The 15,620-nt window shown below is 50.2% G+C and overlaps 1 protein-coding gene across 1 annotated transcript; it reads left to right on the forward strand.

Moving 5' to 3' along the window:
* Positions 1–4,018: 4,018 nt before the first annotated feature.
* On the forward strand, positions 4,019–12,015 carry Slc30a2 (solute carrier family 30 member 2). The gene is made up of 7 exons (XM_051173721.1): positions 4,019–4,256; positions 5,227–5,373; positions 6,553–6,706; positions 7,424–7,652; positions 8,291–8,396; positions 10,849–10,983; positions 11,765–12,015. The coding sequence occupies exons 1-7, from the start codon at positions 4,238–4,240 to the stop codon at positions 11,908–11,910; spliced, it is 936 nt and encodes a 311-aa protein (XP_051029678.1). The 5' UTR covers positions 4,019–4,237; the 3' UTR covers positions 11,911–12,015.
* The last annotated feature ends 3,605 nt before the right edge of the window (positions 12,016–15,620 follow it).

The raw sequence follows: 15,620 nt of genomic DNA on the forward strand, positions 1-15,620 counted from the left end.
GGGTTTCTTTGTGTCACTCTGGCTGTCCTGGAACTCACTGTGTAGACCAGGCTGGCCTCAACTCACAAAGATGCACCTGCCTCTGCCTCCCGAGTGCTGGGACTAAAGGCGTGAGAAAGCACTGAGTTCTTTTCACCATTGACTCTCCAGCCCCCTTGTTGAAGTTTTAAATGCAATTTTTCGTTAGGTGAGTGAGTGTGTGCATGCGTGCAAGTGCATGTGTGTGTATGTGTGTGCAAGTGCTCATGCATGAGTGTGTGTGTTTTGGAATTGAACCCAGGACCCTAGGAATGCTAGCCAATCTCTCTATCACTGAACTACATCCTCAGCACAAACTCTTGCAAATAAATTAAAATCTTTTCTGAGCCAGGCAGTGGTGGCACACTCCCTTAATTCTAGCACTTGGAAGGCAGAGGCAAGCAGATCTCTGTGACTCCGAGGCCAGCCTGGTCTACACAGTGAAACCCTGTCTCCAAAAACAAACGAACAAAACCCTTTTTATGGGGATACAGGGAAAAGCTGACTTCAAATGCAGTTTCTCCCCATAAACTCTTCAAACACCAGATGCACACACTAGGCAAGAAATTAATTTTGCAGTGGATCACAGCAGGGTGTCCACAAATTCAATTCAATCTGTGTAGTCTTGGTCTTCAAGACAACCCCCTTCTCTTTTGATGCCAAGCACAAGCTCCAGGTTTGGGTACCATCAAGTTGCTAAGAACCCAGGGAAATACTAACACTTACGAATTAATCACAAAGGATATAGATAAGGGGCAGAGGGCAGGGCTTATGGGAAGGGGTGGAGACATGCTGTGCTCTCTCCAGGTACAGCAGCTTCCAGGAACCTTTCTGTGTTTGGCTTTAGGAAGCTTCTGGAACTCTGTCCTTGTGTGTGTGTGTTTTGTATTGGAGATGTCCTCCTGTAAACACAATTAAATCGCAACCCTGAGGATTTGAGACTGAAGTTAACAGCTGGGTGGGGACATCCAGCAAAGCCTGTCTGTGCAGTTTTCTCATTCCAGATACCACGAAGGGGCCCTCTGCTTGGTCAGGCCAGAGAATTCTTTTATGATCTGCTCCTAGATAGAAGGTGGGGAAGATCAGAATTTCTGTGGTTTCTTCAGATGGGAGGTCGAGGCAGGAGGCTCAGTAGCTCAATGTCACCCTCAGCAAATCCAAGATCTGCCTGGGCTACCTTGATCCAGTCTTAAAAACAAAACTGTATGATCTACCTAAGAAAGTGAGATTCTATTTCTTCTGCCTTCCTTGGGATGGAGTAGGTTGGGTGGGTGGGGCATTAGCCTGCAATCCCTCCCACCACTCAGGTGCTGAAATAGTCACAAGTTCCAAGCCACACTGGGTTATAGGCACCATCAGAAATGTGGATTTAAAACAAATCTTCTGAATGGGGCAGTTGTGGCACATGCCTTTAATTCCAGCACTTGGGAGGCAGAGGCAGGTGGATCTCTGTGAGTTCGAGACCAGTCTCATCTACAGAGTGAGTTCCAGGACAGCTAGGGCTGTTACACAGAGAAACCCTGTCTCAAAAAGCCAAAACCAAAACATTGAGAATTATGCCATGCTTTGCTTTGAGGAGAAAAAGAGAGCCATAACACACTGCCACAATTTTTCCACCTTACAATACAATAGTAACCTGTGGTTGCCCTATAAAAAGGCCATCAAACAGCACTTGCTGCCTCTCACCTTATTAGAACTAAGGCACTTAGCTAACACCTCAGTTTTTTTTTTTTTTTTTTTGAGACAGGGTCCAAGTAAATTGCCCAGCTAGCCTCAAACTTGAGATCCCTCTGCCCAAGGCTCCTTAATTCCTGCGGGTTTATTGTTGTGTTTTGAGCCAGGGCCTACAAGACTAAAGTACCCCAGGCTAACCCCCAGCTGACTATATAGCTAGAGATAACCTTGACCTTCTGATAGCTTTGTCCTTCCCCCTCTGCAGAGGTGAAATTACAAGCATGTGTGGTGCTATGGACAGAACTAAGGCTTCATGCATGCTAGGCAAGTATGGCCCTAGTCCTGCCCTGCCCAGTCCTGCCCCCATCGCCTTGAGGCAAAGTTTCTTACTCTAGCCTGGTCTACATGGCCATTATGAGGCCTATCCTTCCTTCTTTTCCCCAGTAGGCACTGGGGTTAGGATCCAAGGCTTTGTGAATGAATAGTCAGTCTATCAACGAGCTGCACCCCTAACGAGCTGCTAGTCCTGAAGACCTAGCAGATGAAGTGACCAAGTAGACAGGTCGCCAACTAGAAGGCACTGCGCAGGCCATAGGCCCCAAACCCCAGTATGCGCTGGCAACCACATTTGGCCCTTCTGCCATCTTCCAAGAATTTGTTGGGTTTCTGGGGTGTAAGGAAAGGCTGGCTGTAGTGTCGGTTATCCGCAGATAGCTTCAGTTAATGAGACAGGAAGGACACTGCTCTTTTTAGAGGTGGAGATGGAGCGGGTCACTCAGGATCCTCATCAGAGCTCAAGGCAGGAGGAACTGGTTCAGCCTTTCAAAGCGAAGCTTGGATCTGTAACTCTAACAGTAGCCGGTCCCGCCCCGCCCCGTCCCGCCCTGCGCAGCGCGCACCCCCACAGGGGTAGGCTGGTAGCCAAAGGTCAAGGGCACCCCAGCCCACACTCTAGGGAGTGAGTGTCACTCCCTAGAAAAGTAATGGATCAAGTTTCCTGGAAGTCCCTTTTCCTAGCTGGAAGTCCGACCCTAGCCTTAGGAGTCCCCTTTCGCTCTGCCAGTAGTCACTCCCTGCCCTTAGGCAACATTTTTCTCTCTCCCTGTCTGTCTCTTTGGCTTTTTCGAGACAGGTTTTTCTCTATATACCAAAGCCCTAGCAGTCCTGAAAGTTACTATGTAGACAAGGCTGGCCTCGAACTCACAGAGATCCGCTTGCCTCTGCCACCTCTCGGGAGTGCTGGGGTTAAAGGCGTAAGCAACCACCCGGCGGATTTTCTAGAAACCCAGACCCCAAGAGTTATCTATGAGATGCCCGTAAGAGTGGATGTTTTGGTCACCCAGTCCTAATTTAGCAACTTTGAGCAACTCTGAGCAAGTGCTTTGCTCCTGAAGCTTTCGGTATCGGGTCTCTGGCTCCTTAAGGCTCAGGGACGCAGGGGATCAGTGCTGGGGGCAGAGCCGCGATTCCTTTTGCAGCCGGTTACCCTACCCCCTCCCCGCGGGCTTTTGCACACGACGCGCGGCGGGCGGCTTCACACGGGGCGAGGGCCGGGGATAAAGCGGGCGGGCGCGGGGCGCAGCGGCGAGACTCAAGCGGAAGGTGAGTGCGCGCTGACATCGTCTGGCGCGCAACTTCGAGGACGCACGGCGGGAGGCGGCATGCCGTCCTTAGACAAGCAGAACCTGCTTGAGAGCACAAGCGGAGCCCGGTAAGTTCAAGCCCCGAGGGGCGGGAATCTGGGCTGCATCACACGCACCTCCTCTTTGGTCATCTTGGTTGTGGTTGGTCCGGCCGGGGGCTTGAACCTGGGATCCCGCCAGAGGGATGGGTTGAGGCAAGGGAAAGAGGAAATTGGCTGTGGCCTCGTAGCCCTGGGGATCACCTGTCTCAACTGGCCAAGCACACAGATTCTGAACGCTGCCTGCGCTCCAGTGGGACACAGTCGGGTGCCTTTTAACCCCGCCTTCACTCCAGCCCTTTGATCCCTAGCAGCCTTGAGGTGGGGAGGCCCTCTGCCCTCGGGTGCGGGTGCGCTGCGCTATGTTCCATGCTGCACACTCTTGAGCCAGAACTCTGCTCTTTCTCTGCGCTCCACTGGACGGCCTGCCCTTTGGCTAGTTCCCAAAGACTCTCCTCTAGGCCTGGGAACAGAGGAGGAGGGAACAGTTTAGAACAAGATTCCAAGACTCACTTCCCCAGCATCCCCCTGTAACATTGGCTTCTTACCTCTGACCACCTACCGGCACAGTGCTTAACTTGCTTTGGAAACACAGGGCCAGCATTGCTCCCAGAGACTGGCTCCATGCTCCCACCTCCCAGCTGAGCATTTTCTTTCCTTCCTCCCACCTCCAGGTCATTTTTAGGATCGCTGTGGAAAAGTGAAGCTGCTTGGACCCCTCCTGTGGACCTGCCTGCTGTTGAGCTGGCTGTCCAGAGCAACCATTATTGCCATGCCCAGAAGGATTCCACTAGTCACCTTGACTCCAAGAGGCAGAAGGCCCGGCGCAAGCTCTATGTGGCCTCTGCCATCTGCCTGGTGTTCATGATCGGAGAAATCATTGGTAAGGCCATGTGTGTGTGTGAGTTAAGTGAAGTTGGTGCTTTGATAGGTTGAATGCTCCCATTAATGCTGCTGGCCCTTAATGACTATCCGTGTTTTATTGGCTAGTTTCTTTGGGGGGGGGGTAGGGTCTCACTAAGCAGCCTTGGCTAGCCTGGAACTCTGCTCCTAGAGTGATGGGATTAAAGGGTGTGTGACACCACACCCATCAATGTTTACTTGTTTATTGGCTTTTTGAGACTGGGCTTTTCTGTATATCTATGGCTGTTGTAGATCTGCCTGCCTCTGGTTCCTAAGTGCTATCACCACCACTGGGCAAATGTTTTTAAGTCTGTACGTTGGTTGCAGTCTTGGCTCTGCAGTTAAGAACAAACACTGATTGTTCTTGCAGAGAGCCTGGACTTGATTTCCAGCACCTACAAGGTGTACAAGGTGGCTGACAATTACCTGTTACTCTAGTCCCAGGGGATCAGATGTCCTCTTGTGGCTTCTGTGGGCACCAGGCATATGGTGTACATCCATACGTGTAGGCAAAACACACGCACATAAGTTAAAAATAAAAATAAGAGCACTTACTGAGCTCCTGCTTCGATTTCCTAGCTCAAACTGAACTTGATCTTCTTTCTCCCTCTTTTTCAAGGCAGGATTTCTCTGTAGTCCTGCCTGTCCTGGAACTTGTAGACCAGGCTGGCCTCAAACTCAGAGGTCTGCTTGTCCCAAGTGCTGGGATTTAAAGGCGTGGGCTGCCACTGCCTGAACTTGATTTGCACACTCAACTCTGTAAGAAAATGTCAACTCCTTAGTGGAGAAATCGAGGCTCATTGTGGCGGTCATGTGCTCACATTGTACAACTGATTGGTGCAGAGACCTTGAGCCCACTGTCTTCCTAGGCTTTGGTCTCCCTGCTGTGCAGGGTTGGGGGCGGGGTTAACTCTTTGGGGGAACTTCACCCCTGGCTCTCACTTTTGTAGGTGGGTACCTGGCACACAGCCTGGCCATTATGACTGATGCAGCCCACCTGCTCACCGATTTTGCCAGCATGCTCATTAGCCTCTTCTCCCTCTGGGTGTCTTCCCGACCGGCCACCAAAACCATGAATTTTGGCTGGCAACGAGCTGGTAAGGATCCTTGTGGGCCACCAATGGGGTGATCAAGAAAGCAAACACCCATTAGGATAGATAGGGTTTTTAGCATTTCTAGTAGTCTAGGCTGGCCTTGAATGTACTAAGCAACCAACCAAGGCTGCCCTTGAAATCCCTCATCATGTCTCCACCTCCCAAGTCCTGGAATTTCAGGTGCATCACACCCAGCTAGTTTTGGGGGATTTTTGTTTTTTGTTTTGTTTTACAGGGTCTTGATTCACTGTGTAATTCAGATACAGTTACAGCCTCCCAAGGACTGGAATTAAGGCCTGTGCCATCCATTACAGGAATGCCAGGAGTTAAGCCAAAAAAACAGCTTCTGTGGAGAAGGGAGTTGTCTGTCTTGGCCTCTGCCCCCTGGGAACTCCCAATCTGATGGGACAGACTTGGTGCCAGTTATCTGGGAGCTACTTGTTAATGGAGAAGTAGTGGCTCAGAACTAATGACAAAAGCCTTGCCTGTCACTGTGGGTCAGCTTTGGGATAGGGAAGTAAACACTCCCTGAAGCTGTTAGTTCCCTTCCTGGTGGTACTGTCCTCACTGTCCTCTAGGGAGAGGTGGCTCAGTGTCCTCAGCCTCCGTTTGTCAGTCACAAAACAAGGAGCTGGAGGTGGCTGGCAGTTAGCACTGCTGGCTGCACTATAGCCCCTGCTCGGGGGAGTTTGGGCCCTCTCCTGTTACCTTAATTAAAGCCGGTAGTGACCCCACCTTTATTTGGATGGGGAAATTAGGCATATGCTCTTAATCCCAACACAAGGGAGGTAGAGGCAGGTGAACCTCTCCGAGTTCAAGGCTAGCCTGATTTATATAATGAGACCACAAGAAAAGGGAGCTTATCAACTCCGGCAGCCCTCTTGTCTTAGCAGCTCACACTGTAGGATTAGAGATAGAGGTGCCCATCAGGCTGGCTAGAATACACACATATACATATATGTGTCAGTTTCTTTCCACATAAAGCAAACAGGGTTGAGTTGGATGACTTTCTAAATATGAGTTCTCATATATGAGTTGCAGGAAGAGGCATGTCTTCAGCAAACGCCAAAGACACCCAGGCTCTGACTTTACTGCAGGGAGGGGCTAACATGGAGGGAGGAGTAGGCCTTGCTCCCTTAGGGCCCAGGCTAAGGTTGTTCTTGTTGTTGGGCTCTTATCTAGAGATCCTTGGAGCCTTGGTGTCTGTGCTGTCCATCTGGGTGGTGACTGGGGTACTGGTGTACCTGGCTGTGCAGCGCCTGATTTCTGGAGACTATGAGATCAAAGGGGATACCATGCTGATCACGTCCGGCTGCGCCGTGGCTGTGAACATCATGTGAGTGTGGCCCAATTCCCTGTAATTGACCCCTACCTCCCCATATTGCAAACCTGTCAGCTCCCAGGGAAAGGAGCCCATGCTTTCCTTCCAGCACAGAATCTCACTCACGGCCTGAACTCTGGTACCTGGTATGCATGGGTCCTGCCAAGGACATGGGAGGTTATAGATACACACCCCCGCCATCTCAACGCGACCCCCCCCCCATATTACATGTCCACAGCAAAGGGGATGCATCTGGCTCATGCTGGACCAAAGGCCAAGTCAGGTTGGCATGGCTGAAACTGGTCTTAGTAAAAGAGGGGGCTGGGTAGAGAGAACATAGGTTCGGGCCTTGTGTCCCCTTTGCTCATTTGTCTTAGGTTCCCTTCCTGTGACATGATGGGATGATGAACCAGATGAATCAGTGCCCCCTTGCTCTGAAATTCCACCCTGGGGTATTGTGCCTAGTCAGCCTTCCATTGTGGGCAGAGCTCTTTGCCCTGTGGCTGTGAGCCAAGGTTGTAGAGCTAGATTCCTGGTCCCAAGAGGGTCACCGTGTGCTGGGGACTTCAGAATTTCACCCTCAGGGAGGCCAGCCCTAATGGGTAGACTGTGCCTGGCTGACTTAACCTTTGCTACCTCATTGAGCCTTGTCTGTTTCCATAGAATGGGGTAGACTGTGCCTGGCTGACTTGAAACCTTTGCGTCCTCGTTGAGCTTTGTCTGTTTCCATAGAATGGGGCTGGTCCTTCATCAGTCTGGACATGGGCACAGCCATGGGCATGGGCACAGCCATGGACAGGGGCACAGCCATGGACAGGGGCACAGCCATGGTGAGCAAAGCCGTGAAGACAGCCAAGAGCAGCAGGAGAACCCCAGTGTCCGAGCAGCTTTCATCCATGTGATTGGGGACCTTCTGCAGAGTTTGGGTGTCCTGGTGGCTGCCTACATTATATACTTCAAGGTCAGAGCTGGGCACAGAGAGGGAGGTGGTACGTACCTGGGGCTCCTCTGCACAGGGCTTTAGTCCCCGTGCTAGGCCCCCTCTAGCTTGGGATAAGAGGGTAGAAAAAGGGAAGGAATGTTTATTTAATACTGACCAAGTGTTGGCACCTTTTACTTCTACAGCAAGCCTGAGAGGTAGGCAATTGTGCTTTATGCCATTCAGAAAGGTTCTGTTACTTGTACAGTTTCACATAAACAAGATTTAAGCCCATGACTGTGTTGCTGAGGCCCAGGCATTGCCTGTCACACAGAGGCAGTGGGATGTAAAATGAGCCACGAGTGTGGCTGACTTTGTGTGATGAATGAATTGCTTGGTCCCATGGAATCTCAGTTTCCCCTATAAAATGGGAGTGGTGAATCAAATACCGATAAGCTTTATTAGCCCCGTCGGTGTCTCAGCTCTTTAGGAAGAGATGTATGTGTCCTGAGGTCATCTGGATGGAGAATAGAATAGAAAATTGGAAAAGACAAAGCCAGGGCAAGTCCTTTGCTCACCCTGAAAAGAGAGACCCTCCCTGATACTGAACTGATAGAAGGGAAAAGCGTAGACCGAAGTGGATGGATGCTGCTGAGCCCCATGTCTGTCTTTTCCTGCAGCCTGAGTATAAGTACGTGGACCCCATCTGCACTTTCCTCTTCTCCATGTTGGTCTTGGGCACAACGTTAACCATCCTAAGAGATGTGATCTTGGTTCTCATGGAAGGTAACTAGGGCTTTTGGGGTGGGGGTGTATGAAGATGTCTATGTTCATGTTTCCTGTAGAAACTCAAGGTTGATAGTGAGGTGTCTCCTTCACCCTAATGTTTTGCTTTTTTTTTTTTTTTTTTTTGAGACAGGGTTTCTGTCTCAATAGCTCTGGCTGTCCTGGAACTCAATCTGTAGACCAGGCTGTCCTTAAACTCACAAAGATCCACCTGCCTCTGCCTCCAAATGCTGTGATTAAAGGCGTGTGCCACCACCACTCAACCATCACCCTAATTTTTGTTTTGTTTTGAGACAGGGTCTCTAGGTATAACCCTGGCTGTCTTGGAACTAGCTCTGTAGACCAGGCTAGCCTTGAACTCACAGAAATCTGCTGGCATTAAAGACATCATATATGTGCTGCCACCACCCAGCTAGCCCTTATTTATTTTTTTAATAACTTATTAATTAAGATCTCTTACTGAAGCCGGGCGGTGGTAGGGCATGCCTTTAATCCCAGCACTCAGGATGCAGAGGCAGGCAGATCTCTTGAGTTCGAGACCAGTCTGGTCTACAAAAGCAAGTTCCAGGACAGCCTCCAAAATCAGAGCAACCCTGTTTCAAAGGAAGGAAGGAAGGAAGTAGAAATCAGGGGTTAAAAAAGATCTCTTACTGAACTTAGAGCTGTCTAGTTTCTTAAGCTGGCTGGCCACAAAAGCCACCAGGGACTGCTTGTCCTCCATCCCCACCCAACTTCAGGGTTACTGGAAAGGACAGTAGTCTTTTTGTTTTTCTCGTGGGTGCTGGGTCTTCACTTTACCCATTGAGCCCAGATCTTCCCAGATCTGGGACTCTCTAAGTAGCCTAAGCTGGCTGGCCCAAGGCATCTGCCCATCTCTGCCTTCCCTGTCTGGGATTACAAGTGTGTACTACCCTGCATGCATGTTTAGTGAATTCTGGGGTATCTAACAGGCCTCTAACATGGTTAGCAGCTGAATATCTCCCCAGCCAGACTTTGGGGGTCTCTCAGCCTGTAGTTCACAAAGTCTAATCTACCTGTGGATGTTTGGAGAGGACCACTGCACTAGGGTGCAAGCCCGGTTCTTCAGAGCTCTGAGTTGATCAGATATGCCAGTTCCTCCACAGGTCCCAGCCAGTGCTTGCCCTCCCCCTAGGCCCAGGGCTGCCGCCTCCCTTGCATTGAGGGTGTGTGTTGACCCTGGCTGGTCACGTGGCTGGGCGGCCTTGGTAACACCTGGAGCTCCACCCCCACCCCTAGTCATCAGGTGACTTTCCCCAGGAAGATAGGGATTTGGTTCCAGTGTTTGGGTTGTTTTTGTTTTTTGTTTGGGGGAAGGGGCGGGGCTTAAAGTAGGGTCTCTTTTTGTAGCCTTGACTGGCCTGGAACTTGACCGACCAGTTTGACCTCAAAGTCTTGCCTCCTAAGTGTGGAGTTAAAAGCATGCACCACCACACCTAGGAACTCTTCTTAATTTTATTTTTGAGACAAGTTCTCCAAGTTCTCACTATGTAGACCAGACTGCACCAAAAGCACAGAAAACTGTCTGCCTCTGCCTTCGTAGGATCAAAGGGTGCTGGGAACTAAACCTTGATCCTCTGGAAGAGAGCAAGTGCTCCCAGCTGGCTCTCTAATCCCCTCTTGCTTTTTTTGTTTGTTTTTGTTTTTATTTTTGTTAACACACTGTTTTGTTTCCTTTTTTTTTTTTAAAGATTTATTATGTATACAGTGTTCTGCCTGCAGGCCAGAAGAGGTCACCAGATCTCATTACAGATGGTTGTGAGCCACCTTGTGGGTGCTGGGAATTGAACTCAGGACCTCTGGAAGAGCAGCCAATGCTCTTAATCTTTGAGCCAGATCTTTAATCCCTTGTTGTTTGAGACAGGTCTCTATATGCAGCTCAGACTCCCAAATGTTGGAAGTGAAGATGTGCACCACCATAGTTGCTGAGTGAATCCACACCAGCTTAGTCCTTTACCACAGGTCTCAGGTCCTACACTCTGTTCCTTCTGTAGCTGGTGAATGGTGTCTGGAACTACCTGTAATCCACAGACCTGTCTCACACTTTAGGCCTTGGGACTTAGGCCCAAGCCATGGCTTTCTGGAGGGTCAGGAACAGTTGGAAGAGAGTGGGGTGCTAGCCCGGGCTTGGCAGGAATATTTAGCTTCAAAGCTATCCTCAAAAGGCCTGGTGGGGCCATACTTGTAATCCCAGCAGAATTTGGGGGAACATAGCAAGACTGTGTAAAACAAATAGACATTGACCATATGTATAGCTGTGAGCACAACAGACTCACGCAATAGACAGATTCGTGAGATCATTCTAGTTGATGAGGGATGGGAACCATACGGAACGGAACCTGCTGGCCAAGAAGACCCTCTAAGTAGATGGCCCTGGAGGAATGGGGTGGGGTGAGAGGGTAGGGTCCTTTACCGTTGTGCTTGCTGCCCCCAGGGACTCCCAAAGGTGTGGACTTCACAGCTGTGAAGAATCTCCTGCTGTCTGTGGATGGGGTGGAAACCTTGCATAGCCTGCACATCTGGGCGCTGACAGTGGCCCAGCCGATGCTGTCTGTCCACATAGCTATCGGTGAGTTATGGTAAAGAGAAGTGGCCAGAGACCTGAGGCCATTCCTGAGGGTTTGCCAAGCTCTGGCCATGTGCTGAACATTGAAATGCCCTCTGATCCTTCCCACTGCATTTATGGATGAAGACAACAGGTTTTGCTTGGGGTGGTCTGATCACTTGTACAGGGGCAAGGGGGTGAGTAGATGGGAGAGACAGATTCTAGTGTAAGACCCTCAGAATGAGGAGTCTTCCAGGTTCGGTCGATACCCCAAGAACTCAATGTCCAGTCCAGTTGCTGTAAAACGCAAGACGCTTTAATGAACAGGAAACGTTTGCTCCTCCAGCACGCAGGCTAGGGAGAAGCCCCCTCCCCTGGGCCCAGGTGTTTTTAAAGGCAAACCCACAAGCTTAGGGAGGGGGTGGGACCCTCTGTCCATTGAGTACGTGACCCTTGGAGGCTGGATGGTCTGCTATTAGGGTCAGCAGACCTTAGGGCCTCAGGTGTGCTAATTAATCTTGTCTGGGCAAACCAGAGTTACAGCTATCTCTTGACCCTATTTACCACCTGTTGACTCACAGGAAAGGAGGGGCAGTGTGAATTCTTCTTATCTCAGGGCCTTGTGAGAGGAAGCTAGCACATTCCAAGGAACAGATATTGGTTTCTAGGTTAGTCCATCATTAACATTACTTTTTAGGTCTTTCACTAGCTGTAAGGTTTTTCTTGCTCTCGGGCTTGCCTGGTACAGGATAGCCGGTGGCATTTCTTGTCTCCTAGTCAATACCCCATGTTTCTCTCTTCCCAGCTCAGAATGCTGACCCCCAGGCTGTGCTGAAGGTGGCTAGGGACCGCCTCCAGGGGAAGTTCAATTTCCACATCATGACCATCCAAATTGAGAACTACTCTGAGGACATGAAAGACTGCCAGAAGTGCCAAGTCCCCTCAGATTGACTGTCTGGCTAGACGCCGTTGGAGGCATGGCCAGGATCTGTGGGTGGCACATGGAATGTTCAGCCAGGACTCCAGGTTCAAGGCACAGCCTCGTCCACACCAGTGGGACTCTCCATGGCTTCCTGTGAGCCCACACGAGGCGGATGAGGCAGATGAGGCCATACTTCTCCAGAGATGTTTGGGCTGGACCTTCAACTGATGCCATCCTCACATCACAGCTGATGGCACTGAGGCACAGAAGGGGACTCTGGAGTCGCCTGTACTATCCAGGGTCTTGAACAAAAAAAAAAAAAAAAAAAAAAAAAAATGAACAAGACACACATTACCAGGAAGTTGGTTGGCTCCCTTTCTCATGGTCAGTTTCTTTGATAAAAGAATTTTGAATCGGACTCAGAAGGATGCTTCAAAGACCATTTTTATTAGAATTTGGGAGAAAAAAGCACACAGGACAGGCAAGCTGTAACTCGGCAGCTGCAGAGAGGGTTAGGGTTGAGTTAGGGTTGGCAGTGGAATTGTGTAAACAGCTGAGTGGCTGTAATGGGGAAGGGACTAGAGAGACGGAAGCACAGCATGCTCAGGGTTTTGGTCAGTTCCCAAAGACTAAACAGGAGCTGGACAGAAGCCTGTGGGTAGAAAGCTGCCTAGGTTTGGGTGGCGCTGCACCTCGTGCTTAGTGGGAGGCAGAAACAGGACCCCCTGGGGCTTGCTGGGTTTGGTGAGAGACCCTACATCAAAGAAGTTGCAGAGCAATGGAGGATGTGGTCTCTGAACTCTCTCTCTCTCTCTCTCTCTCTCTCTCTCTCACACACACACACACACACACACACACACACACACACACACGAAATAAAAAGGGGGAAATCATGCTTTTGAGTTAGAATCTGGGAAAACAGGGTAACTTAGCAGTTGAGGTCTATGACTGTCCTGTATGTGGGGGTGGGCAGAGAGCCTTAAGTACCTATTTAGGGGCTATTTCTTCCTTTCTCTTTCTTAGCACATCTTTGGGTGACTGTCAGGCCCAAGTGAACGAACTCTTTGTGTGGTGGTCAGAGAACAACCCTGGAAATGATCCCTTTACCTTTATATGAATTCCTGGGATCCATGACAGGTCGTCAGGCCTGAGCTACTCTTGAGGAGGGGACAGCGGTATATAATCTAGTCTTTGGAGCAGGTTAGAATGTCCTCTCTTCACCCAGGGCGGGGGTATAATTTGCTTCTAGGAGACTGGCCTCAAGGGGGAGCCCTCCCTGGCTTGCTTTTCCCCAGATGGTCCCCATCAACTACCTCAGGAACCTGTAGTGATTGGGAGCCCCTGCCTCTGGCCATAGGCTTACCAAAGCCATGGTGACTTTCTTCATACAAATCACCCTTAGACTTGGGTCCAAAGGGCACCTGAGGCTTCTCTGTGTCATGGTCACTTTGGCTGTGGGCCCCATGTAACTTCCTGGGGGAGGAGGCCTCTTAGTAAGGAAGAGCCTGGATGGTTCTTCCTTCCTGGTATCCCAGCCCAGGAAAATGTCAGTGTAACCATGGCCTTGACACAGGTGACAGGGACAGATTCAAGTTGGGACCTTTGGGGACAAGGCCACCTTCCTTGGCCTGATACTATCCCAGGAGATTGTACACGGAGCTCTGCTGCCTGGATGATGTCCTTAGAACCTAGGGGTGAGGATGTATCCAGGGGCCAGGAAGGTGGAAAATTGTAACTGGCTTGTGGTTATAAGATGCAAGAAGAGAAACTTGTCCCCTCTCAGAGGTGACAAGCCTATAGGAAGCCCTGGGCCAATGTGTCCATCTGCTGTAGGCCAGTCCTTAAAGGCTGTCACTTCCCCGGGCATGTGACTCTTGGAGACCAGAAATGTGGGGACACCACCCCCACAGGGTTATCAAGACAGCCAAGCCTGCCACATACTTAGTGATTGTAGATTGATCAGACTTGATCAGTACCCTGGAAAAGGGACTCTGCAGTTGATGGTGTCGTGAAGGGCCAGGCCAGCCTCCCAGTGAAGACAGAAGCCTCCTGTCTTCACTCTGCCCTGGCAGGTAAGAGGAGAGGCCAATTGTCTGCTCCCAACAGAACAGCACCACATGTTAAAAAGGAAATGACAAACATTTGTTACTTATTTTTATTTTATGATATTGGGTTTTTTTGTTTTGGTTGTTGTTTTTTTTCCTGGTGTTTATCTGTGTGATAAGTGTCAGAAGTCCTGGAACTGGAATTACAAGTGTGAGCTGTCATGTGAGTGCCAGGAATTGAACCCAGGTCCTTTGGAAGAGCAGTTGGTGCTCTTAACCATTGCGCTCTCTCTCCACCCCGTTAAGTTTTTAAAAAATATATTATTTCATATCTGCGTAGTGTGGACATTTGTGTTCCATGGCACATGTGTGGGTCAGAGGACAACTTTTGGGAAGTGGCTGTCATTGCACTGTGGGTCCTGGGAATGCATTCAGATCACCAGTCTTGTACTTGGCTGGCCTGGTTTCTGACCCTTGTCTCTGCCTCCTGAATGCTGGAATTGCAGGTATATAGCAGACAGCTGGCTCTTTCAATTTTTAGATAGCCCATGCTAGCCTGTAAGTCCCATCCTCCTGCCTCAGCCTCCTGAGTACTGGATTACAACATGTACCACCCCTGACCTCTCGTTTGTCCCTCTCTCCATCTGTTAAAAAAACAAAAACAAACTATGCCTTTCAGCACTGCCACTGAGGCTTAGGCTCAGGGTTTCTTTCGCTCTTCAAGGCTTGTGAAGTCAATGTGACCCTGGAATGGGGAAGATGCTGTTGGTTATGTAATCCTCTAGCCCTAAGTAACCAAGTGCCTACCTTTCAGCTTCCACCCCCCGCCCCCAGATTCTGGATACTGGGCATCTCTGTGTGCCACAGTTTTACACATCTCAGGAGATGGCCCTTGTCTTTTTTGTGGTTGCTGTGTATGTGGTTCAGGCTGGCCTGGGCCTTTCAGAGAGTCTCCTGCCCCTGCTTCAGCCTTAGCCTCCTGAGTGCTAGGGCCATAGACAGGAGCTACTGGATCCTCTTCCTCTTCCTTTTAAATTGTGTGTGTGAATGTGTGTGCGCACGTGCACGTGAGCGCACGTGCACTTATCTGCATGTGAACCATGTATCTGGGTGCCTATGGAGACCAGAAGAGGGTGTTAAATCCCCTGGAACAGGAGTTAAAGGTGTTAGTGCTAGGAACCCAGGCAGTGTCCTTTGTAAGCATAGTAAACGCTCTTAACTACTGAGTCCGTCTCTAGCCAGTTTTCATTTTTATAGATGAGAAAACAAGGTTCTGAGAGGCTACGTCACGCAGCAGATGTGAGACAGGTGTGTCACATACCCTGTAATCTCTGTTATAGCCAGGGTTGACACCTGCCTTGCTCCAAGCGTCTTCCACATGGGCACAGGGCATAGCCAACCCGAGGCAGCCATTGTCCTGGGTGTCCTGTTCGCAGGCTGGCCCTGGCACTGGGTGCCCTCCATCCTTGGCAGGCTGCCTAGACTGCAGCTGTGTGGATTCCTCACTCTCTGATGCTCTTGACCGTGGGCCAGGCCACCCCCCCCCACTTTAATCTCCATTCCCCCCTTGCACCTCAAGCATCTGACAGTTCCTGGCTTCCAATAAAGGGCCTACTTTCCACACCCAGCTGTGACAGGCTTCAGGAAGGACCTGAGTCATACAGCAGCCAGGAGTAAAGCTGGAGAAAGCGGGT

Source organism: Phodopus roborovskii, unplaced genomic scaffold, assembly GCF_943737965.1.
Source record: "Phodopus roborovskii unplaced genomic scaffold, PHOROB, whole genome shotgun sequence".
Taxonomy (NCBI): Eukaryota; Metazoa; Chordata; class Mammalia; order Rodentia; family Cricetidae; genus Phodopus; species Phodopus roborovskii.